This window comes from Alternaria metachromatica, assembly GCF_023757995.1.
Source record: "Alternaria metachromatica strain BMP 0045 chromosome Unknown scaffold_1, whole genome shotgun sequence".
In the NCBI taxonomy this organism is placed as follows: Eukaryota; Fungi; Ascomycota; class Dothideomycetes; order Pleosporales; family Pleosporaceae; genus Alternaria; species Alternaria metachromatica.
Window position 1 is genome coordinate 982,479 of NW_026055492.1, and position 25,411 is coordinate 1,007,889.

At 55.4% G+C, this 25,411-nt stretch overlaps 6 protein-coding genes across 6 annotated transcripts; 3 read left to right on the forward strand and 3 right to left on the reverse strand.

Annotated features, from left to right (window-relative positions):
- Nucleotides 1-321: 321 nt before the first annotated feature.
- Nucleotides 322-4,176, reverse strand: J4E83_000319 (uncharacterized protein; the record flags this gene model as incomplete). The annotated part of the gene is made up of 6 exons (XM_049327282.1): nucleotides 322-818; nucleotides 868-1,867; nucleotides 1,915-2,616; nucleotides 3,781-3,834; nucleotides 3,886-3,946; nucleotides 4,007-4,176. The coding sequence occupies 6 exons, from the start codon at nucleotides 4,174-4,176 to the stop codon at nucleotides 322-324; spliced, it is 2,484 nt and encodes an 827-aa protein (XP_049193427.1).
- Nucleotides 4,177-4,915: 739 nt separating this feature from the next.
- TIF32 (eukaryotic translation initiation factor 3 subunit A) lies at nucleotides 4,916-8,348 on the forward strand (the record flags this gene model as incomplete). Its single annotated transcript, XM_049327283.1, has 4 exons — nucleotides 4,916-4,953; nucleotides 5,009-5,237; nucleotides 5,289-7,660; nucleotides 7,709-8,348. 4 exons carry the CDS (start codon nucleotides 4,916-4,918, stop codon nucleotides 8,346-8,348), a joined length of 3,279 nt encoding a protein of 1,092 aa, XP_049193428.1.
- Nucleotides 8,349-9,960: 1,612 nt separating this feature from the next.
- Nucleotides 9,961-13,927, reverse strand: J4E83_000321 (uncharacterized protein; the record flags this gene model as incomplete). The annotated part of the gene is made up of 4 exons (XM_049327284.1): nucleotides 9,961-12,524; nucleotides 12,571-12,789; nucleotides 12,836-12,907; nucleotides 12,952-13,927. The coding sequence occupies 4 exons, from the start codon at nucleotides 13,925-13,927 to the stop codon at nucleotides 9,961-9,963; spliced, it is 3,831 nt and encodes a 1,276-aa protein (XP_049193429.1).
- Nucleotides 13,928-15,975: 2,048 nt separating this feature from the next.
- On the forward strand, nucleotides 15,976-16,312 carry J4E83_000322 (uncharacterized protein; the record flags this gene model as incomplete). Its single annotated transcript, XM_049327285.1, has 2 exons — nucleotides 15,976-15,980; nucleotides 16,036-16,312. The coding sequence occupies 2 exons, from the start codon at nucleotides 15,976-15,978 to the stop codon at nucleotides 16,310-16,312; spliced, it is 282 nt and encodes a 93-aa protein (XP_049193430.1).
- Nucleotides 16,313-18,891: 2,579 nt separating this feature from the next.
- Nucleotides 18,892-20,963, reverse strand: J4E83_000323 (uncharacterized protein; the record flags this gene model as incomplete). Its single annotated transcript, XM_049327286.1, has 2 exons — nucleotides 18,892-19,463; nucleotides 19,544-20,963. The coding sequence occupies 2 exons, from the start codon at nucleotides 20,961-20,963 to the stop codon at nucleotides 18,892-18,894; spliced, it is 1,992 nt and encodes a 663-aa protein (XP_049193431.1).
- A 663-nt stretch (nucleotides 20,964-21,626) lies between these two features.
- On the forward strand, nucleotides 21,627-23,560 carry J4E83_000324 (uncharacterized protein; the record flags this gene model as incomplete). Its single annotated transcript, XM_049327287.1, has 4 exons — nucleotides 21,627-21,722; nucleotides 21,781-22,093; nucleotides 22,159-22,669; nucleotides 22,723-23,560. 4 exons carry the CDS (start codon nucleotides 21,627-21,629, stop codon nucleotides 23,558-23,560), a joined length of 1,758 nt encoding a protein of 585 aa, XP_049193432.1.
- Nucleotides 23,561-25,411: the final 1,851 nt, after the last annotated feature.

Sequence of the window (25,411 nt, forward strand, 5' to 3'; positions counted from 1 at the left end):
TGGATCTTGGGTATTAACATGTGAACAAGTCACAAACGTCGTCTTGTCCAGACTAGACGTTTTCCCTTGAGTTCAACGCGAATCCGATAACCACCAAATTAATGTAGCATGTACGGTAAGGTGGAACATGGGCCCCGTCTCGAGTGTTGCTGAACACGGTCACGACAGTATGGAAACGTCGAACTGACGTTGCCATGTGGCGACTACGTCGTTTCTGATGCAGTGCAGAAAGCAGGATGCGTACGTAGCGTGCAGATGTTACCAAATGCTCAGCCGAGCAATATCAGGTAGATGGATAACTCATATCATCACCGTGCCTCGTCAAGTCTCGTTCTCAGTGTTGGGGCTGGAAGAGGGCTCAGCCTTGAGCTGGGCTGCTGCCTCGGGAGTCAAAACCTCTGATCCTTTCCCCTTCAGCGCAGCGAGCTCTTTTTTCAGTGCATCCATCTCTTGGTCCTTTCGGCTGATCAAGTCGTCCCGCTCCGATACCTCCTGTTTCAGCTGCTTGATGTATTCGATGGCGCTTTCAACCTTTGCCGCTTTGGAGTTGTTGGAGTTTTGGGCGTTTGTATCGGGGCTTTTGGCGTCTGGAATAGCACCAAGCTGCGGTGAAGGGAGAAGAGCCTGCATTTCTTGGAGGGCCATATTTATGCGATTTCGGCGGCCTTGCTCGGCGATCTTGTGAGATGTGCGTTTTGAAGTGAGGTTAGTGGAAAGTGATGTGGGGTAGACGACTCCGGGGACGGTGGTGCCATCAAGTATGTTCTGGTAGTTTGACTTGGATGCTAGGAGAAGGGCGTGGGTGTTGTCAGTTACCCCTGTTGCAAATTAGATTAGACAGCAAGTCAGATACTGAGGGGTACTTACCACTTCCGCCGTCGGGTAGTAAAGGCTTTATGCTTGGTGAGATCTTGGGCCTCAATGCAGGGCTGACAAGACTCGAGCTAACGCTGTTCCTCTTCTTGGGGTTGCGCGCCAGTTTTGGGTCCTTCTTGCCATTAGTTGTAGAGAAGGCTGGACTCGTTGGGGTAGACATGGCGTCCAGCATCGGACTAGGTCTGGCTGACATGGAGGCGCCTGGCGTGCTCAGAGGATTCAACTTGGGTGTCTTCCGCGCAGACATACGAGAGGCGTCACCATCACCATTCCGGATAGCTGTATCGATTCTTGATAGCCCTGGTCTGTCTAGTGATGCCTCTGGTAGGGTGAGATCTTCCAGCATTGGTGGTGCTTCTTGGGAGCCACTGACATCGGGCGAAGGTTGTATCCGCATGAGAGATGCAGGAGTGGCCGGAGTGCCGTTCTGGCTGCTACGCTGGGCCATCATGGCAGGGGAAGCTGTTGAAGAAGTAGGCTTCGGCGGCGGTCGCATCTCCGACAGCATAGGCTCAGGAGATATAGAATCGGTTTCTGAGCTTTCACGAGTCCTTGGCACATCCAGACCGTTGGCAGACGGGCGTGTCAGTCGCGCATCCTGCATGAGTTCGGTCACCTCCTTGGGTGGAATGAGAGAGGACACAGTTGCTTTCCGCCTGTTAGGTTTAACGATAGGGGACTGTCGTACACGGCCGTTGCCGTTTGTGCGCGGCGCATTCCTTTTGTTGGTACTCCGTAGACTCCTGCGTCCTTGTTCCTGTGGCACCAGGGCAGGTTCCCCTAGCATGTCCATATCCACATCGATGGGCGAGTGGCCTGTCGAGCTCCCGGATGTTGTGTGCTGCGACTGGTGGTGCACATGCTGTTGGCTCTGGGCATTCAAGGCAGGGGATGTAAGAGGGCTGAAGTAGGCTCCGGGCATTGTGAAGTCGGGAATCTGGAAGCGCGCATCGTGGGGCGTCACGGCAGGCGAAACTAGTGGGGTGAAAGTCTATACGGGTCAGTGGGATTCTGTGGTAGTGTCCGAGTCCAACATACCGCATCGTCCTTGCGCATATGGTATCTCTGGTCGAACAGCGACTGGTGGTGATCTGATTGTTGGAGATAGCGATGGGGGTCGCCATGCATTTCTATGCTATTTGGCGTGGGCGGAACACCCTGGTGTGGGCGGTAAATCTGGTCCTGGGCCTGGGTGAAAGACGGGGTGCCAGCCTGGCTGTACTGGGCCATGCCATAGTCGAAGAAAGTGTTGGCTGACTGGGACAAGCCATGGCCAGGCAGATTCTGGGCGTGCTGTCTGGCGTTGGGGCCATGATGGTGGTCCTGGGGAAGTTGCGGGGGAAACTGGCCCTGGAGATGGTGGACATTGAGCGACTCGGTCAGATCGGCGAGTTGGTTCCCATTAGAGGCGGGTCCTTCGTGATTGTACCCATCGATGCTGAAGTGCAGGTCAAGATTGTCGAAGTCGATGAATTCAGCGCCGGCAAAGTCTTCAGCGGGCGGGTCCATTTGGAAGTGCTCGGCAGCACTCCACGACTGCGCAGTCGAGCTGTTCATATCGTCGGCGCGGGACCCTGGGCGGAGGGGAGAGAGAAAATTGGCGTTGCGAAGATGGGCGGGTGGGGCTGCGCGGGATTGGGACCGGGTTGCTGCGTCTGCTTCGCATGTGCGTCGGCTCAAGTTCGCGTCTGGCGAGGGTGCAGCGGGCTGCGACTCGGGCGTCGCTCTCTCCAGCGGATACTGAAGAGAGTGTCGTCGGGGTCAGGACGAGGCACTGCACGAGAAGAGGCCGGGTGGTAGGCCCCCACGGTGATTTGATAAGACTGGGCTGGGGGGGCAGTTCGCCCGCGCACGTCGAATGCAGCGCGGCCTATAGCCCACTGCGGCTTGCAAAACCTGGCCTCGCGTCCTCAGCCTATTATCAGGTGCCGTGCCAGCACCCAGCAACCAGCCCACATGACATTCAGCCTTGGCCCGGTCGTCGAGTTGGGTGCATGGTGTTGACCAGCGGCTCACAGATGACTTGACTCGCGCGCGTGGGATGCATACCACACACATACATAGACAAGAGAACAGCTACTGCGCAATGCCCTCGTCATTCACTTGATTCGACTGCTGGGCCGCGCTTCAGGGTCTGCGAAGCTGCAGCGATGGATTGCATACAAGACTAGTCGGCCAATAGTGCCGGTCCCGCACTCCACCGGGGGAGGCGTAGGCGAGGACAGCTGCCCTTTGCATTCGTTCCTTGTTGACTTGCGTCCCATGCCAGTGCATGGTGCATTGGACATGGCTGCGCTGCCTCGTCCTGCAGCTGCACGTGAAGGCGTCTGGTTGGGCGAAGCCATGTTTGTTTTACGGCAGGCTGATTGGGCTGTAGCGCGACTGACTACGGTTGTTTGCCGGTGGAGCGCGCCATGTCGATGCGCCTTGTTAATCTCGTTTGCCCTAGCATGTAGCCACCTACCCCTTCCAGCAAGTTCCCGCCTGTCCAGATGGCCTCGTTTCTACGGCGACATGTCGAGGCTGGCTATGACAAGCACTGGTCACATGTGGGAATGTCAAAGACGACGACAGTGAATTATGAGAGTGCTTTTGTCTCGTGATTGTAGAACCTAAAAAGCCGCCGTGACCGACCAAAAGAAAATGCAGAAATCCCCGCTGCGCTGCAAACATCAACTGCAGCGAGCTCCGCATCCGAGTAATTTACACATTGCTGAAAAGTACATGGCCCGTCTGGTGGCCTCGCTCCCAGGACGACTGCGCGAGACTGGGCCACTCCGGGTCCTTGGGTATTAATCAACTTCCTCCTAAAGGGTAAAAGAAAACAGGCTCTGCCGTAAAAGGGCCCCGCAGAACGCCGGTAAAGGACATGACCACCTGCATCTTCTTCGTCGTTTACATTACGATGCAGCAGCCGTTGCTCTGTTGTGGCGCGTAGGGGTCGTCGCGCTTGTCAATCTGGGCATGCGTTAGTCGAGTGAGCGGAACAGCTTGCGCGCGAGTACTGACCGTTCCCCATCGTGACGGTACCATCCAATCTTTGGGTTCTTTATCCGTGAATGCAATGAGACTGCGGGTGCCTGTTAGCCGTCTTGTTCGTCGGGGCACGGCGACTTGGTCCTAAACGTACTCTAACGCGGCTTCCGATACGGGTATCCTGCGGCGCTCGAGGTCCTCGCGCAGGCGCTGGTTGAGTTCGGTCAGACGTCGCAGCTTGAGCTCGGCCATGCTCTGCTTCTTGCTCTTGCCGTCGCCGCCCGTCCGTATCTCGTAGGGTGCTTGAGCCATCATGACGGGCATGGGGCGCGTGTGAGTATTATGGGGGTGCGAGGGGCGTTGGGGTTGATGGTATTATGGGGGTGCGTCGTGGTGCGACGTGACTTGGGCGTGTCGGGCGTGCGGCGCGGACAGGGTGAGCTGGTGAAGGGAGAGTAAGGAGCGAAGGACGGCCAGCCGGGTGAGCCTGCCGCCGAGTATCAGCGCGAGAGCAAGGCTGCTGCGAGGGCGTTGACGACGAGTTGCTGAGATGGGCGACAGGTGAAGCACGGGAACCAGGAGAGGTGGTTGGAAGATGAGGGCCCTCCCCTTGATGGGTCTGTTCGTCGGGCCCCAACGCTTGCGGTATAGCGCCATATTGGGTTTAACGAGCGCTTTGTCCTCGCCCGCCGCCACAGCCAATCTCTCGCCATCGTGTCGTCGACCCAAGAGGAATCCCTTGACTCGAGGTGCGCGTTGCATGCGACAGAGTGACTGCCTGCGACCGCACCGTAGCCGTGATTCACTCAGACGCCCCAGCGCGCCTCCGACGTCTTGCCGCCGCGTGCATCTGCGGGGAGTCGGGCGCGAACCTGCCGGCGCCTGGGAATACCTCGCCCGCTCGCTTACTAAGGCCTACCACAACCATTTTGCAGACCTGACTCCGTCGCCGTGTGAGACCCGCCCACCCATATCTCAACCCCAAGCCCTCCGCTGCGTCGCCTGCCTGCTATAAAGCCCATCCGACTCGTGCAGTTGGATCCGCGACCTCAACTTGCCCAGCATGGCGCCTCCACCGCACTCCAAGCCGGAGAACACACTGTGCGCCCCGCCTCGAACAAGCCCTCTAGGCCGCACCACCACTGACACGCTCCAGGAAACGTGCCCAAGAACTCATCGGAGTCGAGCAGCAGCAGGCTGCCCTCCAGCTACTCCACGAACATGTCACCTCGAAGCGCACCCGCAACAGCCCCATCGCCTCGCTCGAGCCTGTCATGATCCTCTTTGTCGAGCTCTGTGTCGACCTACGCAAGGGCAAGCTGGCCAAGGACGGTCTCTACCAGTACAAGAATACCGCCCAGAACACCAACGTTGGCACCATCGAGGTAGGACACCCGCCCAAGGCGTTGTCGTCGGCTGGCACTAACCCGCCATAGACTGTCTTCAAGCGCTTCATCGAACTCGCCGAGCAAAAGGTCACCGAGGCCCAGGCCAAGGCAGACGAGGTTCAGTCCTCGCTCGAGCCTTCTGACGACAAGAACGTCGACGATCTAGAGGCCACCGAGACGCCCGAGTCGATCCTCCTCTCCACCGTCTCTGGCGAGCAATCGCGCGACCGCACCGACCGTGCCATTGTAACACCATGGCTCAAGTTCCTGTGGGAGACCTACCGAACCGTCCTGGACATCTTCAAGAACAACGCCCGCCTCGAGCTCATGTACCAGTCGACCGCCCACCAGGCCTTCCAGTTCTGCTCCAAGTACGCCCGCAAGACCGAGTTCCGTCGTCTCTGTGAGCTGCTCCGCAACCATTTGCAGAATGCCGCCAAGTTCTCCTCTCAGATGCACGCCATCAACCTGTCTGATCCAGACACCCTACAGCGTCACCTAGACACCCGCTTCCAGCAGCTGAACGTGGCCGTTGAGCTTGAGCTGTGGCAGGAGGCCTTCCGCAGCGTCGAGGACATCCACACACTGCTCAGCTTGAGCAAGCGCCCAGCCAAGAACATCATGATGGCCAACTACTTCGAGAAGCTCACCCGCATCTTCTTGGTCAGCGAGAACTACCTCTTCCACGCTGCCGCTTACAGTCGATACTACAACCTCCTGCGCCAGTCCGCTGCAGCCGTTGCATCTGGCCAGAGCCCCAAGAAGGATAACCCTGCTGTCACGGAAGCCGACATGACCAAGGCTGCTTCTTTTGTACTCCTCTCTGCTCTCGCCATCCCTGTCATCAGCACTTCCCGCTCCCGCGGTGCTCTCGTTGACGTTGACGAGGCAAGGAAGAACAAGAATTCACGCCTCACCAACTTACTCGGCATGTCCCAGGCTCCCACCCGTGCCATTCTCTTCAAGGACGCTCTCAGCAAGGGTCTGCTCAAGCGTGCCCGCCCTGAAATTCGCGATCTTTACAATATCCTCGAGGTCGATTTCCATCCCCTCTCCATTTGCAAGAAGATCTCCCCAATCTTGTCTCAGATTGGTGCTGATGAGGGGATGGAAAAGTACGTTGGCCCGCTCCAGCAGGTCATCCTTACCCGCCTGTTCCAGCAACTGTCTCAAGTCTACGATTCTGTTGAGATCAAGTTTGTGCTTGGCCTCGCCCAGTTCCCAGAGCCGTTCCACGTCAGCGCCGGTACTATTGAGAAGTTTATCATGAACGGATGCAAGAAGGGAGACCTTGCCATCCGCACCGACCATGCCACTGGTGTGCTCACCTTCGATTCTGACGTCTTCTCCTCGGCTAAAGCTATGCACCCCGGTTCAGGTGCCGGATCAGCCGAAACTGAGTCTCGCTCTGTTCAGCGTCTGCAGAGCACCCCAGCTGAGATTGTCCGATCTCAGCTCACTCGTCTCGCTAAATCACTCTTTGTCACTTGCCAATACGTCGATCCTTCGTTCAACTCGGAACGGCAGCGCAATAAGGAGGCCGCTCTTGCACGAGCCAAGGAAGGCGCCGAGAAGGAGCATCAAGAGATACTCACCCGCCGCGACATCATCTCCCAAAAGAAGGAGGCTGCGCTCAAGGCTCAACAGGCCAAGGAGAATGAAGAGCAGACCAAGAGGCTCATTCGCCAACAACAGATCAAGGATGAGGAAGCTCGACGCCTGGCCGAAGAGCAGAAGCAACGTGCTGAACAGCGCATCAAAGCTGAACAGAAGCGCATCCAACGTGAGGAGATGGAGAAGCAAATCAAAGAGCTCAAGGCGACTACCAAGGTCGACATTGAGCTTCCTGAGGATCTTGACGATCTCGATTCCCAGAGAATACGCTTCTTGAAGCTTCAAGCTCTCGAGAGGGAGAAGAGCCAGCTCGGCGAGCAACTCCGCATTGCCGGCAAGCGTATCGATCATTTGGAGCGAGCCTACCGCAAGGAAGAGATTAAGCATCTCAAGACTGACTACGAGAAGCAGCAGGAAGAAGATCTCGCAGCATATGAGAAGGCCAAGGCTGAGGAACTGAAAGAGTCAGAAGAGAGGCACAAGGCAGACGTCGAACTCAAGCATCGTCTGTCAAGGCTGGTTTCCCCATACCAGACCTTCGTCAAGACCGTCAAGGAACAACGCAAGGCTGAGTTCGAGAAGCGACAGAAGATTGCACAGAAGGAGCTCGAGAGCAAGAAGGCCGCACGTGTCAAGGAGGTCAAGGAGCGTATCGCTAGGGAGAAGAAGGAACGCGAGGAGGCCGAACGTCGCCAGCGAGAGGAGGAAGAGCGCGAGCGGGAGGAAGCGGAGGCCAAAGCCAAAGCTGATGAGGAGAAGCGTGCGAGATTGGCGGAGATTAAGGCACAGAGGGAGGAAGAGCGAGCGTCAGTAGTACCCGTGGATCTCCACAACCATACACTAACAATTTGCAGTGCCGCTATGGAGCAAGCGCGTCTTCAAGCTCAGCGCGAGGAAGAGGCCATGGCCAAGCGGAAAGCTGGTGCCGGTGCCGCCCGTGCTGTCCCGGACCGAACGTTCTCTCGCGAGCCAGCTGCGGAGTCTTCTTCGGCTTCTGGCCCACCAAAGATCGCCCTTCCTGGCGGCAAGCCCAGCTGGCGAGAGCGTGAGGCCATGAAGGCCGCGGGACAGACTCCTCCCCCTGCCAGCTCATCTCCAGCGCCCGCACCGGCAGCTGCTTCACCAGCTCCTGAGACCGAAGCCCCCAAGAGGAGCGGGTACGTCCCACCAGCACTCCGCCAGGGAGGCGCTCCTGGGGGTGGATGGCGCGAGCGTGAGGCTAGCGGCAGCGGTCGCGCGCCTCCTGCCCGTGCCGAGCGTCCTGAGCGCACCGAGTCTCCTGTTACTGGTGGCCGATTCGAGGCTGCTCGCGGAGGAGACCGATGGGGTTCGGACAGGAAGGCATCGCCTGCCAACGCCGGTGGCTATGTCGCCCCTGGTGTCCGCAGCAGTGCACCAGCCCGTGAGGGTGACGGCGAGCGTGAGTCTAGGCCTCCTGCGCAAGCACCGGCTGGTGGGAAGTACGTCCCTCGTCATTTGAGGGACAGGCAGTAGAGTACGACATTAAAAGCAAGGCGTTCGTTTCCTCTCTACGCTTCCTACGATTGACGACATGATCAACTGCGGGTATAGGAAGGACATGATAGCGTAGGGGAGTTTGTGCTTCTTCTTAGAGCTGGGCGGTAAGGAACCTGCGCCTACGGTATGTAGTCTTCTTCATAAATGCATTTCCGATTGTTCCAGAGTTTGGGTCCGCGTCTTGTTTGCTCATGACATGTGTGTTGAGTGGTTATGCCATCAGCAAGGTATGTTCCTATTCGAGAGGCCACCCTCTAGACGTTAGCTTGGATCCTGCGTATCAACCTCAGCAACGACACTACTCATCCACATATGTCCATCTGCAATCATCTCTACACCTGGCATTGATCAATTCCATCTCAAGAACGACCCTACACACACGACAGACATGCAGCATATTCACCATCCACAGAACACGATATACACTTCCCCGACCTGTAAAATGTCCTCGATTGCGCAAGGATACATAACTTTATTTGATATTGATGTGTTCAATATTCGTGCTTGCTTCTACCGTAGAGCGGCAGAACATTCCGTCGAGAATGTGTAACGACATGGACTGAGGAAGCTAGAAGTGAATAGAAACGGTGAACAATGTCAATGCCTGTTCCTACAGCTAGCGCCCGCCGAGATGCGAATTTGGATGTGTATGTATACTGTCATCTGTATGAGGGCTGAGAGCATCATAACTCTCGCAGCGAACGCGCAGAGACAGTTGTAATGTTTGGGGTGGGGCGAAAACGTAGTACTAGACCATCACCAACCATCGTTATAGGCCGCAAAGTCAACATCGAAGCCATCTTGCCCTCTATATTATCCCTCCTCTAACCCCACACGTCACAAGACGACTCACATGATGTCAAGAATTGACTTTGTAAACTTATCATTTCGCTACCTCATCCCAGAGAGCCCCAGCCTTGTACAAGCCAAGCCAATAGGGTCAAATCCGCTCATCTTTTATCTATACATAACTCAATTCCTTTCAATGTCCATTTGTTTAACCAGTAACAAACATCGCAAATGAGCCAGCCCATGGTTCGAGTTCCGCACACTGGCGAGCCAAGAGGAGACCGAAAAGAGGGGAACAAAACAACGCTTTGGTGGCGTACCGAGATATTCCGTTTGAACCGAGAACACCGCCGCGCCGCTGATGGAACAAAGAAAACAGGTACAAAGAAAACAGAACTCCAAGGTGATGCGATAACATGCACGTGTCGCGCGTAGCAAGAGCAATAACGCCGAGCAAATGGGAAGAAGCACAGAGCGCTTTGCGCGAGCGCGTGGTTCGTGCCGCTGATTATGACAGGAAAGTCAGCGACATGTTTTCGGTGAGTAAAACGACCGACGGGTGTTTTCCTGCGTTTTTTTTTCCTTTTTGTTCCTATGGCGTCTCGCCTTTTGCATGCTCCTGGTGGCATCGTAAAGCTTGGCCTGCTCTGCCAACCCACAATATGGCTTACAAGCGGATCCTGCGTTGCTCGATGTTCAAGCACAATTTTGTGATGTATTCCAACTATCCAAAAGCACATGGTGGGTAGCCATCGGATAGCAATGTGGGTAATTCCGCATCAATGGCAAATGCAAACATCTAGCCACCCTTGCGATCCGCAGCATTGACGGGCAGTGGCTCCCCCGATGCCTTCTGGTCCGACGCCCTTGGCTTCTTGTTCTTTCCCTTCTTACGGGGTTGCTGTTGTTGCCAAGAGTTGGGACTGTTCCCCGCTGCGTTCGACTTGTTCATCCTCTCGTTGCTTGAAATGCTCTTCTGCTGCTGCCCGTTGCGGTTCTCCTTGGTGTTACCATTTGGTGCACCTGTGAGCGACGCACGCCGATGTTGCTGATTGTTTGACTTCGCCTGCGACTTGTGACCGTTGTTACCATTGACAAGCTTGCTCGACTCAGGCGACCTATTGGCGGTAGGGGAAGGCGTACGCGTCTCAAATACGGGAGACAGCAGTGGTATGGTTGCAGATTTGATCTCTTGAGGGTGTGCTCGCTGCGCGTTTGAAGTTTCCAGGGGAGGCAGACCGTTAGTGTAAGTCGGGGTACCCCACTGGTGAGGAACAGTGCGAGTTGGTGAGATGTCGTCGCTACGGTCGCTTTGATGGCCATTTGTGGTCTCGTAATTCACCCAGCCTTCACTAAACGTGGGAAATGATGGCTGGCCTTCGCCAGGGAGGGTCAAGCCGTTTGTCTCCATCGGTGGGTTGCCATTCATGGAGCCATTAACAATGGGAGGCCCCATGTTTTGCACTGCTTTCTGTCTCTCCATCTCTTGGAGAACCAGTTGCTGACGTGCTTGGAGTTGCTGGATCTGATGTATGGCCTGGTCATTTGCGTAGAGCCCAAGTGAAGCTTGAGATGGCATATCCGGTGGTACAGTTTCGACCGTGTCGCTCCTATGACGAGGCTGACTTGGAAATGAGCCATTGACAATGACTGGACCGTTGTCGACAGGTGGACGGACGGAGTCGATACGTGATTTCCGCAGCTCAGGGGTGGCCACCTCATTCGGCTGACTCACGCCAGTAGAGTAGCTTCGCATATGTCCGAGCGGAGAAGGAGACCGTGTCACTCGACGTAACGCAGTGTTCAGGAGCGGCTGCGTGATCTCTGGCGATACGCGTCGGCGACGCTGAGCCAGTTCGCTAAATGACGGAATCAATGGGACAGAGTACTCTTGTCGCGGGCGTGCCTGTGGCTCTACATAATAGCCAACATACTCCTTAGGCGAACTGGTGTCGGAAGATGGAATCGACTCAGGCTGTGATAGATTTGGTTTTGTGGGAATATCCGACGTCATCTGCGGCCTCAAGAGATCCTGCGAAGATCGTGCGATAGGATAGCCAGCAAAGCTTCCAGAATCAACGAGTTGGGGTACAGGTGGATATCCCACGATGATAGGCTGTTGTCCCGCACTGCGAGGAGGCTGCGAATGCGAACGAAGGGAACTTGTTTCGCTCGCATTCGAAGCGCGATGCACTCCTCGGTGTACACCAGGTATGCTGTTGCTCAAAGATGGCGAAGAAGGATTGGTTCGAGACCCATCTTGGGAGCCAGTGGGATCCGATTGGGGAGCAGTAAAAAAGCCAGGATAATGGTATAGGAAGCCCTGGGGAAGAGCGCTTGGCGGTATCCCACGCTCAGCCAAACGAGGACTTTGTCGACCATTCACATAGGGCGACTTCTGCGGCGATCCATTTGTGCTGTTAGACGCTCTGCCCTGCGCTTGTGCTTGGGCAACGGCGTGAGCGTGCATCTGCGCGGCTCGCACTTGATGTGCTTGCTGAGCGTGTTGCTGAGCAGCAAGCTGAGCACGTAGAGAGTTCGATTGCATTTCCAACATCTGGTACTGTTGATACAGCTGGTCATGTAGCTGGTCATGAATTCCTCGGGGAAAGCTGAAGTATTCTGGACCAGCGCTCGCTGGAATAGGTGGACTATGCAGAAAGGGTGGTCGACCCTGACCGTAGTTGGAGCTGCCGGAAGATCGCCTACTGCCTCCATGCTGGCCTTTTAGGTTGAAGCCGCCTCTACCTCCTCTCGAATTCGGGCCACCTCGTCCGTTCCGGTTCGGAACGCTGGAGGTAATGATGGCTTTCTGGGATTGCGGCTTCTTGAAGATCGCGTTAGACTTCTCTTCTGGCGGATACTCAAATTGCTCGCAAGCTTTGTCAAGCTGCTGGCCATCTGCAAGGAGGTCGAAAGCGCGGCGGAGCTCCAGGTGTATGCCCCGCCATGCATAATCGTCCGCGGAATTTCCAAGGTTTCGATCAGTATTGAAAGGCTCCTCTACACAGAGGCGATTGACACCTTCCTTCTGGCCACCGCCAGGATGCCACCCCTTCTCCTCTCTCGGTATCCGTTTGCCTTGACGTACTGATATCGTTTCTTTCTCATAGTCGATTTCGTGACCATAGAGACGGAAGAAATGGAATAGCAACTGGCCCAAGCTTTCCTTATTGTCATCTCCGTAGCCTCTCAATCTGTCGACGTCGTCGGCGAAACTCGATAATGAAGGCTGGCCGGTTGTCTCGTCTAACGCTCGATCGGGAAGGTCATGCAGGGTAGGGAGGACCGGTGGGTCCCGGGTCTGGAGGAAATTGAGGATCAAGCATATCCATGTATACGAGCTAATTGTGCCACCAATGCCTGAGCGATGTTAGATTAGGAGGAGACGGGTATGCGACAGACTGACCAGCATCGTTGAGGATCCGGCGCTTTGTCCAGTGCTTGATTATCATAGCGAGCGGCCGAACACGATCGTCGAGCTGGATGTATGTCTTGATCATGCGCGTATTCTCGATTGCGGCGACGTTGTTCACATTGATGTCGCAGGAGATTTGCAGCTCAGGGTCCCAAACTTTTACAATCCGCACTTTGGCTGCTGGTATGCATACCACACGTTCCATGCCGTCTAGGGAGATTAGTCTAAGTCAAGCTGAATCATGGTAGCAACGTACGTTTGTCCAAGGCCTCAGCCAGGGGGTGCATTTCTTCGAGCCTTTTCATGGGCGTTTGAATGCAAATGTCGACTGTCCATGTTAGTGCGGGCCTTTTGATGCGGGTTGGAACATACCATCGCTTTCGGAGGTCCACAACATGTTGCCAGAGGAGCCAAAGACGTGGACCATGATCTTGGTGCCTGGGAACTCGGTTTCGAGTATGCCCTGCATCTTCTTTATGAAGCGTTCTCGGATGTGGGTGTCTTCCTGTTTCGGCTCTAACCGGTCGTATAGCTCTCGCATGTCTCCGCTCAACTTGTCATCCTCGTGGGGATCCAGACTCTTCTTGGGCTCCTCTTTGGTTCTTTCGAGTATCTCGTCTGATTGGTAGGGCATGCGTCTCCGGCCCAGCATACCGACGTTGGTCTCGAATCTGCACTTGAATGGGCGCGCGGGTCTCAGCGTGGGCATGGTGCCGTTTGCTTCGGACGAGACGGAGCGTGGCGAATGGCTGCCCAGTCCGCCGTTTGGCGACGGGGAGCGTGAGCGCGTTGTGTATTTGCGGGCGACCTGCAGGGGCGTCGAGGGGACGGAGTTGGAGTGCTGCGAGACGATGGACGGGCGCTGGGCGCGCGTCTGGGCGCCCGCCTCTTCCCGTTTGCTCGACATATTTGGCAGACGGTTTGATGTCATCGTGGGCGCGCTGGTGGGCACGCTACGCTGTGTAGCCTTATTCCCATCTGTGGTATTGTTGTGCGCCTGGGCCGTCTTGACGGGAGGCTTCTTGGAGAGGGTGCGGCCTGAGTCCCGCTGGGGCGGCGGGCTCAGCGAGTGGGGAGACACAATTACGGCGGGGAAGGGCGTGTGCGAGGCGGATGGATGCACTTCGTCGATACGCGCGAGCTGCAGGAAGGGGTGCAGCAGCAGCTGGGGCGGCACGTGGGCGTAGTGGATGTGCGGGTGCAGTGGGTGTCGAGGGAGCGGCAGGGGGGAGTAGGCGGGGGCAGCGAGGGCGGGCGAGGAGGGTTTGGTCCGGCGAGGGTCGGAATGAATGAGCTGGGGATGTTGGAGGTAGAGATATTGTGGGTTGTTGTGGCGGCGGTCGCTCATAAACTTTAGTGGGCGCTCACTGGCTATGGCAATGGCGGTGCTCGCGGAGGGGCGGCGGCGGCTCGGGGGCTAGGGCCGTGGGCGGGAGCAGAGAGAGATGCTTCCAGAGCAGGTGAAGGCAGAGGGCTGGAGCAGAGGAGCCCGCGGTGAGGGCGTACTCGGAATTCGGCGTCGTGAGAGGGTGGTGCGTGAACCCCTGCCGTGAGAGCCTGGTCCGCACTCGTCGCTGCGAAGGTGCTAGGGATCCGGCGTCGACTGTGGTTCCGCCGGTCAGCGCTAAACAATGGCGGGATGCAGACGCAGACGGGAATCGAGGCACTGCAGACGGCGGGCGGAGCGGTGCAGAGGACGAGGTCGACAGTCTGTGAGGTTGTGTGCAGTGCAGCGGCATGCATGGGCATAGGCATAGGCATGGGCATGGGCATTTGGGCCACACCTAGGTCCTAACGAGGGATGAACGCACAGGGCTGCCTCTAATGCGCTTTGGGACGTGTGACGGCGACAGGGGCGCCTTCTCCATGGCCCATACACATACAACACGCCATGTAATCTATCCTCTGCTGCTCCATGGCGGGGGGCTGCCCGATGTCTTTCTGGCCTACACCACCACCTTGCACTCCCACTCCCACCGCCATCACCACCGCGGCGCTGGCCTTCCCCGCGCCCAGAGCACTGGACAAGGGAAAAAGGGAAAAAGCACAATCCACGCCACACCGTCAGCCGTCATCAGCCCTGGCCGTGCTGGCTGGCCGTGCGGAGACGGTAGTGTTCAACGGGCCACTCCGCCGTGCTTCTACGCTACATGACAGCTTCCTGTAGAACTCCTGTTAAGCTGCAGCATGGGCGTCTCCTGTCTCGTGCAGCCCGTGTCATAGGACATGACGCCTACTCGTGAGATTGTAGGGGCTTGCTGCATCGCAGTCAGACCGCCCGCCATGTCCTCTGCCTCGGACATTGTTCACCAACCCTGTGTCACCGTGTATTTCTGGTCTCGTCCCATCTGCATCTGACCGGTATATCACCGCCGGAGCAGACGCAGGGACAGCACCAACGGCGGCATTTCGTAATGACCAAGGTACCCACGCCTCCGGTTCCAAGTATAGCCACCCGCCAGAGTCTTGATGTCAGAAGACGGGCATTCTCGCGTTTGTCGACTTGTTTCGACGCGGTAAATTGGGGCTCCAAAATATGCACCCAACTGGCTACGGGCGGACTCTGTTTCAGATGCCGACTCTCGGCTCATCACGTGACGGCCGTGCCCATCATGTCCACGGCTACGCAGGCGCAAGCGCAAGGGGCCTTTTGGCTACGGCAGGCGCGTTGCACCGATGGGGAAGCGACTATGTCATTCCCTCCAGCCGAGGCATCTCCGCTTGAGGCGCATCGACTATGGCATTTCTCCGCCCACGACCATCTGTATTGTTCGCCGCCCGTGGACCTTCTCTTCGATCATTTTCTTCAGCCATGGCTCAGCGACGCATTGGTAGGCTGCTTAGCGACATCTTGTGCGACAATAGCTGATGGACCATAGCGAACCCCGCCCTCTTGTATGCAGACCACAGCCGTGACAATTCCCTTCTAATATCATTACAGCATCTGCGATCTTCAAGAGAAGTTTCGTCCAGCCATTTATGAGTTTCCCAAAGTCGTCTCCACGGCACAAAAGTTGCTGAAAGCGAGTATGCTCCACGTTTTTTGTCCAACACCGTGTCCCAACTCCAATAAGACACCAACACCACCCTCTAGGCTTGCCACCCGCTGAGCGTCAGCCTGAAGCTCTCAGGCAGGCTCACCAAAGCCTTTCATTATACTTTCCGCCCCGCGTGCTGACTGCTGACCAACCCTTCCAGGCAAATTACTGAACATTCCAGTCTTCGCGACTACCCAGAACAAAGGTAGGTTACGGCTGTACGAACCGTATGTGAGACATGTACTGACGTAGTCCTTCCGCCTCCGTAGCGCGATTGGGCGAGACATGTCCGGAGCTGAAGCTGGATCAGCCTGATGGCATCAATACAGTCTGTCATCTTGACAAGACATTGTTTTCGATGGTGTAAGCCACAGCACAAGGGATCTGTGCGTCAATACTACTTGCTGACTCATGGTAGAACACCAGAAGTCAAGCAAGCACTAGACTCGCTCAACGCCTCTGGCCCACTCTCCTGCATCATTGTCGGCATCGAGAGCCACATCTGTGTCACTCAGACCACACTCGATCTCCTCCGGGCCGGACACCAAGTCTATGTCATTGCTGATGGCGTAAGCTCGTGTAATAAAGAAGAGGTGCCGATCGCTTTGGCAAGGCTACGCCATGAAGGTGCCGTGGTGACCACTAGTGAGAGCTTCATGTACGAATACGTTGGGGACGCTAGTACACCCGAGTAAGTGGAATTGCAGTGTCGAAGGGTCATCTGTTATGGACTAGATGGCTAACAATAAATAGATTCAAAGACATCATCAAGGTAGTCAAAGAGACGTCGCAAAGCACAAAAGAGGCAATGCAGACGCTTTGTAAAATCTGAGATGATCATTACCGAATATCGCATCGTTACCATATCAGTACCACTTCCAGTAGCTATTTTACAGATCCATGTCCATGAACAAAGCAAGCCCGTCCCAACCACCTGATGCGTAGCACTCGCATATCTCTCCATGCAATTGGAATCTCTCCAGTTTCGCGGCTCGAAACATCCCACCTTCATTTCCCCGGCCCATCTTCCTACAGCTCTCGGCCATTGACTGGGAGCATTGGCAAGGCCACGTTCTTGATCTCCCTCGTCTCAACAATTCCAGTCCCTGATGGCTTGCCGGCCTGTTTCGCGTTTCCCCTCCCTTCCAGACCTATGGCAAGTCTCCTCGGCGTCGTCCGTGGGGGCACAACTGGAGCAACCTACACTGACCCTCCATATGCCCCCATGCAAAGTAACGCTGGGTTCTGACACGCGTTTTGACTTGATACAAATCCCCAGAATATAGCCCACATTGGACCAGATTGATTACCTCGTATGTAGATTACACAGTTGCAGATAGACTTTACGAACTGGTCTTGGCACGGACGAGCGAGACTAAACACTGTCGACCTGTAGTGTTTGTGATAGCATTTCAAGTCGAAGAATGAGGTTATTGAGTTATTTAAGCCACTGGAAAAGAATACTTTCGTAGTGATGTGCCATTCCCTATCCACGATAATAATGTATCGGCGTTGTGGAGTTCTGGCGTCTGCCAAAATCCATGCCAGCACACGCAACTTAGTCGCCTGGAGAGGGTGATACATATGAGTTGAAGAATTTCGTTGCAATATAGTGCGAAGTTTTCTCTGTCGGCTTTGAAAGACGCTGCTTCCTATCCCGATTGAAACAGCTCGCTCTATGCATTCTTCACTCAAATGTCTACGACTCGTTCTTGCGTTCAAAATACACCGCACCATCCCCATAGCCTTGAACCTTCCCCTCCAATACCTCATCGATTACTGGTGGCTTGAAACCATATCGACCCCAAAAGTCTCCTGTACCATAGACGGAAACAAGACCAGTAGTTGCATATCCCTTGGCAAAAATCTCCAAGATCTCGTGAAGACATTGATGCGCGAGCCCATATCTACGGAATGCGGGCAGAATAGCCAAGTCATGGATGTAGTACTGATCCGCATCCGGCCTGATTTCGTCGAGAAGCTGGTTGAGAGCTGGGGGCTCGCATTTGCGAATGGGATGCGAGACGATATATCCGCAAATTTCACCGGTTTCGTCAAAGAGACCTTGGCAGCCTTGCGGGAATAACCTGGCGCGTTCTGCGAAGACTTCGTCGCTTTCAGGGAGGTCGGGATGGATCTTATCAGCTACTTGGACGAGGCTGGCAATGTCACCGGCGGATAGCGGACGCCATACTGCTTTAATCTTAATGTCCACTTCCATTTCGCCTTGTCCGACTGTGACGCGCTGTTTGAATTTCCGAAGGTCCTATCGTGAGGTGGCCAGGTGTAGCCACGTACGAACCTTGGAACACCTCCTCAAAGGGTACCACCGCTAACCAAGATGCATACACAAGTCTTTTGAAATGAGTCTAGCAAAATGCTAAATTGAGATCCGCTGTTTAGATGCGCCCTTGAATAGCATTGAAAGGGGAAGCGCATTTGCTGCCGAAAATGACGTAGTTAATATCTAGACAGGTTAAAGTCCGTCGCTAGTGCTACGTTCAAAATCTGTTCCCTCACCCCGGGATCGTCGCATTTCCATTTTCGATACCAATCAACATCATATAGTTACTCCTCTTTCCCATGCATTGGTTAGTATTTGTGTGTAGGTCGCGATATTAACTCATCAATGTGAAAGTAAACTATGCGTGATGGAGAAAGTATGTCAGTGTGAGATTCGATGCGCGTATAGTCATCCAATACTTCCAGCTGCACTAGTCACGACAGAACCACACGGCAGGGGCGAAGAACCGCTATATTGATCTTCTATCCAAGCCAGCTCAATCCAATATTCGACAAAACAGTCAGAAAAGGCATGCTTGCTAGCGCTATCTTAAGTCAGTTTCGAATTCCATTTTCAAATGCCATCTAATGGAAGAAGTTGGAAAAAGAGAATCAACCCAACTTGGGCATAACATACAGAGGCGGAGCCACGCCGGCAAAGGGAATAGCCGATTGAACGACGATGAAGCAAAGTGTAACCAGACGAAGAAGCGAACCAGGTATGGGATATCAGTAGAACAACGAATGTGAGAGTGAATAGTCGTAAGAAAGGAAAGGTAATAGCCCCGGGGCGAGCTGCGCATGGAGGCTTGCCACAGAGACGCTGAAATTTGATGATGGATCTTTCTTGGCGGAGCTTCTATGCTCATTGATCTTTGGAAGGACAGAGTTAGCAAACGAGATGCTGAAAAGCCGCTCGGCTATGTCCCGAAACGTAGACGTCCTATCATTCGAGTTCAGCAGCCCATGCATCTCCGCTCTTCACTAGCGATCACCTCGACGAGATCTGAGCTGCAGCGATCTCAGCAACCTCATCTTCCGGTCTCATTCTCAAGCCGCCTTTGACCTGAATGCCTTGCTGAACCCAGTCCAGCTTCTCAATGTCCTCCAGGCTCTTGCGACCACGTGAGGCCTTCTTCAGCAGACCCTCGACGCACTCGCGAGCGCCAGCCCACTCGTTGCCCTTTTCCGCATCCCACTCGCCGTCTTCGTCACCGAATTTGACCCAAGACCAATCGCATCTGGCGATACGGTGAGCGGCTCTACTACGAGACGCGGCCTTGCCTGGCGGTGGATCAAAGGGCAAACGTCCTTCCATGAGAGCATAGAGCAGGACGCCGAGCGCCCAGGCATCGGTTGAACGGCCGTCATATGGCTGACCGAGGAGAATCTCTGGAGCAGCATAATCTTCACTACCGCATCGTGTTGTCAAAAGAGGCGACTCGGGAGGAGCAGGGATGCGTCGTGAGAGGCCGAGATCCGTGAGTGTCGCTATGGCATGCGGATGGCACTGTGGGTTCTTGAGTAGAGGCACGGTAGACACAGGAATATTGAGAAGGACGTCTGGATGTCATTAGTACAGAGTAGAAGCGAAGAAACGTACCAGATGAAGTGTGGCAAGGTAAAGAGAATGGAAGCAGTACTTTCTAGCTTGATGTCGCGATGCACAATAAGTTGGGTATGCAAATAACGCACAGCGCTGACCATTTCGGCGAAGACGCGATGGACGATGTCGAGAGTCAGCTTATCGCGATGGTCACTGGCTACATCAAACAGATCACCACCGGGACAGTAGGTAAGGACAATAAGAGCTTGGGCGTCATCGTGATCGAAGGCTTGGAGATGGACAAGAGAGGGGTGCGATACTGATCGGAGCATTTCGACCTCTCGCTTGAGGCTTAGTTCTACGCGCTCTTCGTCGGCACCCCCGGCAGGGCCATGCTCGACGACCTTGATGGCGACCAGTTTCCGTGGATCCAAAACGTTCTCATCGAGAGGGTCCTTTGCTTTGGTCTTCTCACAGGTTGCGAGGTAGACTTTACTGAAGGTGCCCTGCCCCAGTTGGCGGACAGGGCGCCAGAGCTTCTTCGTCTTTTGAGGGCCACACCGCACCACTATATATTGAGTCTTGTCATCTTCGGTCACGTCGTCTTCCTCGGTGTCGGTAACACTGCGGTTGCTTGCGTTGCTCGCGGGCGGGGTGGGAAGGCCGGCTGGCACATTGGCGGGGACGAGGCCTCGCTGCGTCGCCAGATATGTCTCGCGGTTCATGCGCTGCTGTATGGCGGGGTCCGTGTCGACGACCGAGACGTGCCGAGGGCGGGTGTTGTGCATTGAATCCGGGGTGTACTCGCTGATGCTCCTGTTGCGCTCGCGAGCAGCCTCGTTCCTCTGCTGCGAGTTTGCGGCGGCGGCCTCCATGGCAGCGGCCTTCAGGCCCGAGTAGCCCTTCTTCTTGAGCGAGGGCGAGGGCGACAGGGTGCCCTTGGCGAAGATGGCGAAGGCGTCGTCGCGCGAGGCGGCCGAGATGCCGCGCGAGCGAGGACGATGGTCGGCGCGCTGCCATGGGCCGGGCGAGTCGCCCATGACCAGGGGCGAGGGGAGCGGGGTGATGTCGCCCAGGGCAGCCAGCGCTGGCGACGAGATGGCGGACGAGGGCGACAGCGAGCCGAGACTGGCAGTCGACCAGGCGGTCCTCAGATAGCCGCTGTCCTGGATGGCAATCGGCGCCGTGGCCGACTGCCGCAGCGCGTCGCTCCCGCTGGGCTCCAGATTGGCGGGGTCGAGGGAGCGTGCCGAGTTGGGGTTCGAGGCGATGGCGAGGTCCGTGTCGAGCTTCAGCGCCGTCGACGGGGCGCGGACGTGATATCTGGGCAGCGAGGGATCCGTGGCTGCCGTGCCGGGCGCGAGGTCCGCCGTCGTCAGCGTCGATGTCGGGCGGGCAGTGTCTGGCGTCGCCTGCGTCTTCTGCGTCTTCTGCGTCGTGTCGGCGCGGGCAGGCGCCCGTGGGAGTGCAGGGCTGGAGGACGCGAGACCCGGAGAGGATGGCTCTGGGTCCTCCATGGTGTTGTGTCACGGCGGCCAAGGTCCAGTAGTCTGTCTGCGGGCAATGCCACCCGTGCACCTCCATGCACGTGCGCCTCCGCTACCCTTAGCGCCTCTCGTCTCAGCGTCGGTCCCATCCCAGCACACTGGTCCACGGCACCGACTCCCTGACCCTTTTCAAGTCCTCCCGCGAAGCCACTGCCGGCTTCGACCTCGAGGCGTGCCGTCAGTCACCATAGCGACATGGGGCCGTTTTGGGCTTCCGAGCCAGCCAGCCAATCGCAAGCGAGCCTCCGACAACGTGAACTCGCGCCCTCACACGGCATGTCATGCTGAGTCTGATCGCGAGTGTCTACCAATTGACTCCAAGCGGCATGATATCGAGCCTCTCGCCATCCCCATGTTGGGAACTCGGCACGGGCCTGGCGTTGCCTTGCTTACCTTTCGCATATCCCGCGGCTGTTCGCTGACATATCCTTTCATTGCATCCTCTCTTATGGACGTCGTTGTCCAGAGTGTCCATCTCCGCTGCCACCTATGCTTTCGTTTGGACGAGTCGGAAATGCGGCGTATCGCGATGTACCCGGAGTCTATGTACGTGGTGGCTCGGACCCTACCATCTTCTCTTGTATCTGACAAGTCTGTCAGACACATATTGCCGACCCCAATGAGCGCCGGCGGATGGCCCTCGCCGAGGTAGACAAGGCGCCCTTCGGCTGGTATCATATACGACTAGCAGTCGTGACAGGCATTGGTTTCTTCACCGATGCGTACTCTGTGAGTCTGACAGTAACATGAACGACAATGTTGAAAAGCCGACTAACAATATCTTCAGCTGTTCGCCATAAACCTAGCTGTCATCCTGCTAGGAATTGTGTACTGGCAAGATACGGAACACCAAGGCGTCATGCCCCATGATGCCGATACAGCCATCAAAGTCGCTACGTCCGCCGGCGCCATCTTCGGCCAATGTATCTTTGGGTACTTGGGCGATGTTCTAGGAAGGAAGAAGATGTACGGAGTAGAGCTGATTATTATTATCTGCACAACACTCGCACAATCGCTTTGCGGTGAATCAGCGACCCTTTCCATCGTGGGTGTGCTCATCTTTTACAGAGTTGTAATGGGAATCGGCGTAGGTGGTGACTGTACGTACACGTTCCATGCAACATTTCCATATCCTCTTGTCGATGATACGCTAATCATACATCAGACCCGCTTAGTGCAGTTATTACGGCAGAATTTGCCAGTACCAGATACCGGGGAGGCATCATCGCCGCCGTTTTCGCCATGCAAGGCCTCGGCCAACTTGCAGCCGCCTTAGTAACTCTCATCGTAGTCATAGTCTACAAAGACCACTTGATCGTGGTAGCTAACGTTGGAGAATGCGTCGGGCAATGCTCCATGCATGTTGACAAGATGTGGCGCATTATCATCGCCTTCGGTGGAATTCCCGCCTGGTTCGCGCTTTACTACAGACTCACAGTACCGGAAACGCCACGATACACGTTTGATGTGCTGTACGATGTTGAAAAGGCCTCAGTTGATGCGCGAAAGTACCGCTATGGTAAGCAGGGTAACGTGGTCAATCCAGTCACACAGGCGAAGGCGCGTAGCGAGATGGCCAAGTACAAGACGCCGCGGCCTACGTTGATGGAAGTACTGCGGTTTTACTCACGGAAACGCCAAGCTATCCGCCTATTCGGCACCTCTATGTCCTGGTTGTATGTGCAGCAATTTACTACTTTAGCTATAGAACAAGCTGACATTCACACAGATTTTTAGACATGGCCTTCTATGGTCTTGGCTTCTCCTCTGCATCACTGATGTCGACTATGGGCTTCGACCAACGCGCAAACCTCTACCTCTACCTACGCAACATGGCCACAGGGCAAATTGTGCTCATCTGCGCCGGTGCCCTTCCTGGCTACTGGCTCACCGTATTCACCGTCGACACCATAGGCCGCAAACCCATTCAAATCGCCGGGTTCGGAATCCTGACCATCATCTTCTGTGTTCTTGGCTTCGCCTGGCAAGGCCTCACAAAAACCCACTTACTAGTACTATACGTCTTAGCACAATTCTTCTTCAACTTCGGGCCCAATGCCACGACTTTCATAGCGCCAGCCGAGATCTTTCCGACTAGAGTACGATGTACAGGCCATGGGATCAGCGCAGGAATGGGCAAGTTAGGCGCCGTGTTCGCACAGATTTTCTTTGCACCCATGATCAAGAGGGGGGCTACGCATGACAATCCTACGCCCTGGATCCACGGTGTAATGCAGATTTTCGCGCTCTTCATGTTCCTGGGTATGCTTACCAGTTTTCTTGTTCCAGAGTCGAAGAGAGCAAGACTGGAGGAACTGGCTGGCGAAAAAGAGGACGTGTATGAGTTACAGGCTGGCCAGTGGCGAAATCGTGGTGGTGTTGCGAGTAGAGGGACTGTGAACGTGGAAGGTGCATTGGGGAACAATTCGATAGTTTTTGCGAGGGGAAGCGGAAGTGCGAGTGCGAGGAGTGTGGACCGGGATAGTGAAGGGGGATTGAGGGAGGGGGACATGGAGAAGAAGTGGTGGAGACACAGACAGAAGGAGATTCATCCTCATGCTGTTTGATCGTCTTGCTGGATAGAACCTCTTCTTTTTTTACTCCTTAGAATTACGATGATATGGGCTGACTCGGATACCTGTAGAATAAAGATGCCTAACTAACGATACCCGCATAGTTTCTCCAATTCATGTCCAGTTTCATGTCAGTTCCTTGCTAGCTAGATACCCATCAGACGATTGACATGAGTTCTGGTCACCAACCCACTTCTCGGCAACGTATCTGTAGTTCTCGCGTTCAAAATGGTATGCATCCGCGTTACAAAGTGAGGCTAGATAGGCTAGCACGACTTCATTCGACATACAAGATCACATTCCACCTTGTGCTTATTTCCCTAGTGTTTCTCGTGGTGCGCCTCTTCTCTTCTTACGAGGCGTCTTCTCTTGATGTTTACTTAGGAGCGCTTTCAATCTAGAACTCTGAATGTGTTGTAATGTCAATTTGAGTCGCTCGCATAGCTACGGTGTCGCTGACACGTGCCGCAACCACAGTGATGGTGATGGTGACGGTGACGTAGCTCGTAATTCCGGTCTGGCAAAGGACGCACCTCATTTTCTCTTTCCTGCAATGCGACTCTGACATCAACATTTGGAGGTTCGGTCCACTTACACCAATCAGGCCTTCACCTCGAAGGGAGCACCATCATACACAAGTGTCAGTCGGCGGGCAGCACAAAGCCCACATGCGTGATGTCAAGACTGTCGAACATGCTCATGCGCCTCTTGGGCTCTCCAATAACGCCTCAACCTCCTCTTGACCCAGCCTCCGCACGCCCTCCACACCCATCAACCTCCCGCCCACCTCGTTCACGAAGCTCCCCCCAACCCCCTCAATGCTCTGTCCCTCGACACCCTGCCTCTCAAAACTAGTCGTCCTCTTCCCCTCCAACCCACACGCCACAATTCTGTCAAACCACCACAAATCCGTATTCACGTTCAGCCCCACCCCATGACTCGTGATATTCCTCCGCATATGCACACCAATGGCGGCAATCTTATCCTCTGGACTCGTCCAGACACCTGTATGCTCTGTTGTCATGGCTTTGATACTGTATTTCGCACAGGTAGCTATCAGGCTCTTTTCTAACAAGCAGACGTAGTTTCTAGGTGTGAGTCTATGGGTACGCAGGTCGATGATGGGATACGCGACTAGTTGACCGGGGCCGTGGAAGGTGGTTTGGCCGCCGCGCAGGGCTTCGGTAAAGGAGGCGCGGTTATTGGCGCGCAGATAGGTTTGTTGGTCTGGGGAGACATTGCCAATTTCTCGTCGACCGCATGTGTAGACGGGTGTGAATTCAGTGGTTATGATGTGTGGTGGTGGTGGTGGGGACGCATTGAGTGGCGGTTTCGAGGCGAGAAAGCGCGACACGAGAGATTCTTGAAGGCGAGCTGCTGTTGCGTAGGAAACAAGGCCTCGTAGGTGGATATGGTGCAGCTTCTGCGGGATAGAGCTTGCCATTACTGTCGTCGCAAGTCTTCCGAGATGAGTGTCTGGGGTCTGGGACCTTGGTATCGACTTATCGATAAGGGTTTGTAACGCGACGCGACTTGACTCTGCGACTGCGAGGACATCGACTGCATCTTACGCACAACCACGAGTCCCCGCTCTGTTCATTGCACTATCATGGCAGGGATCAAGCGATCGATCAACGGACAAGTCAAACCCCATAACCAGCCTCAACAGCCGGAGGATGTAGCCATGACAGATGCGACACCACCATGTGGACAGCCGCAAGCACCCTCCAGCAACATCACCTCGTCCGCCACCGCTACAGAAAAGCAGACGAACCCACCAAAACGAGCGTCTCACGCAAAGGACTCTCCCTCAAAGTCTGCGCCAGCAAAGCAACCTTCCAAGCC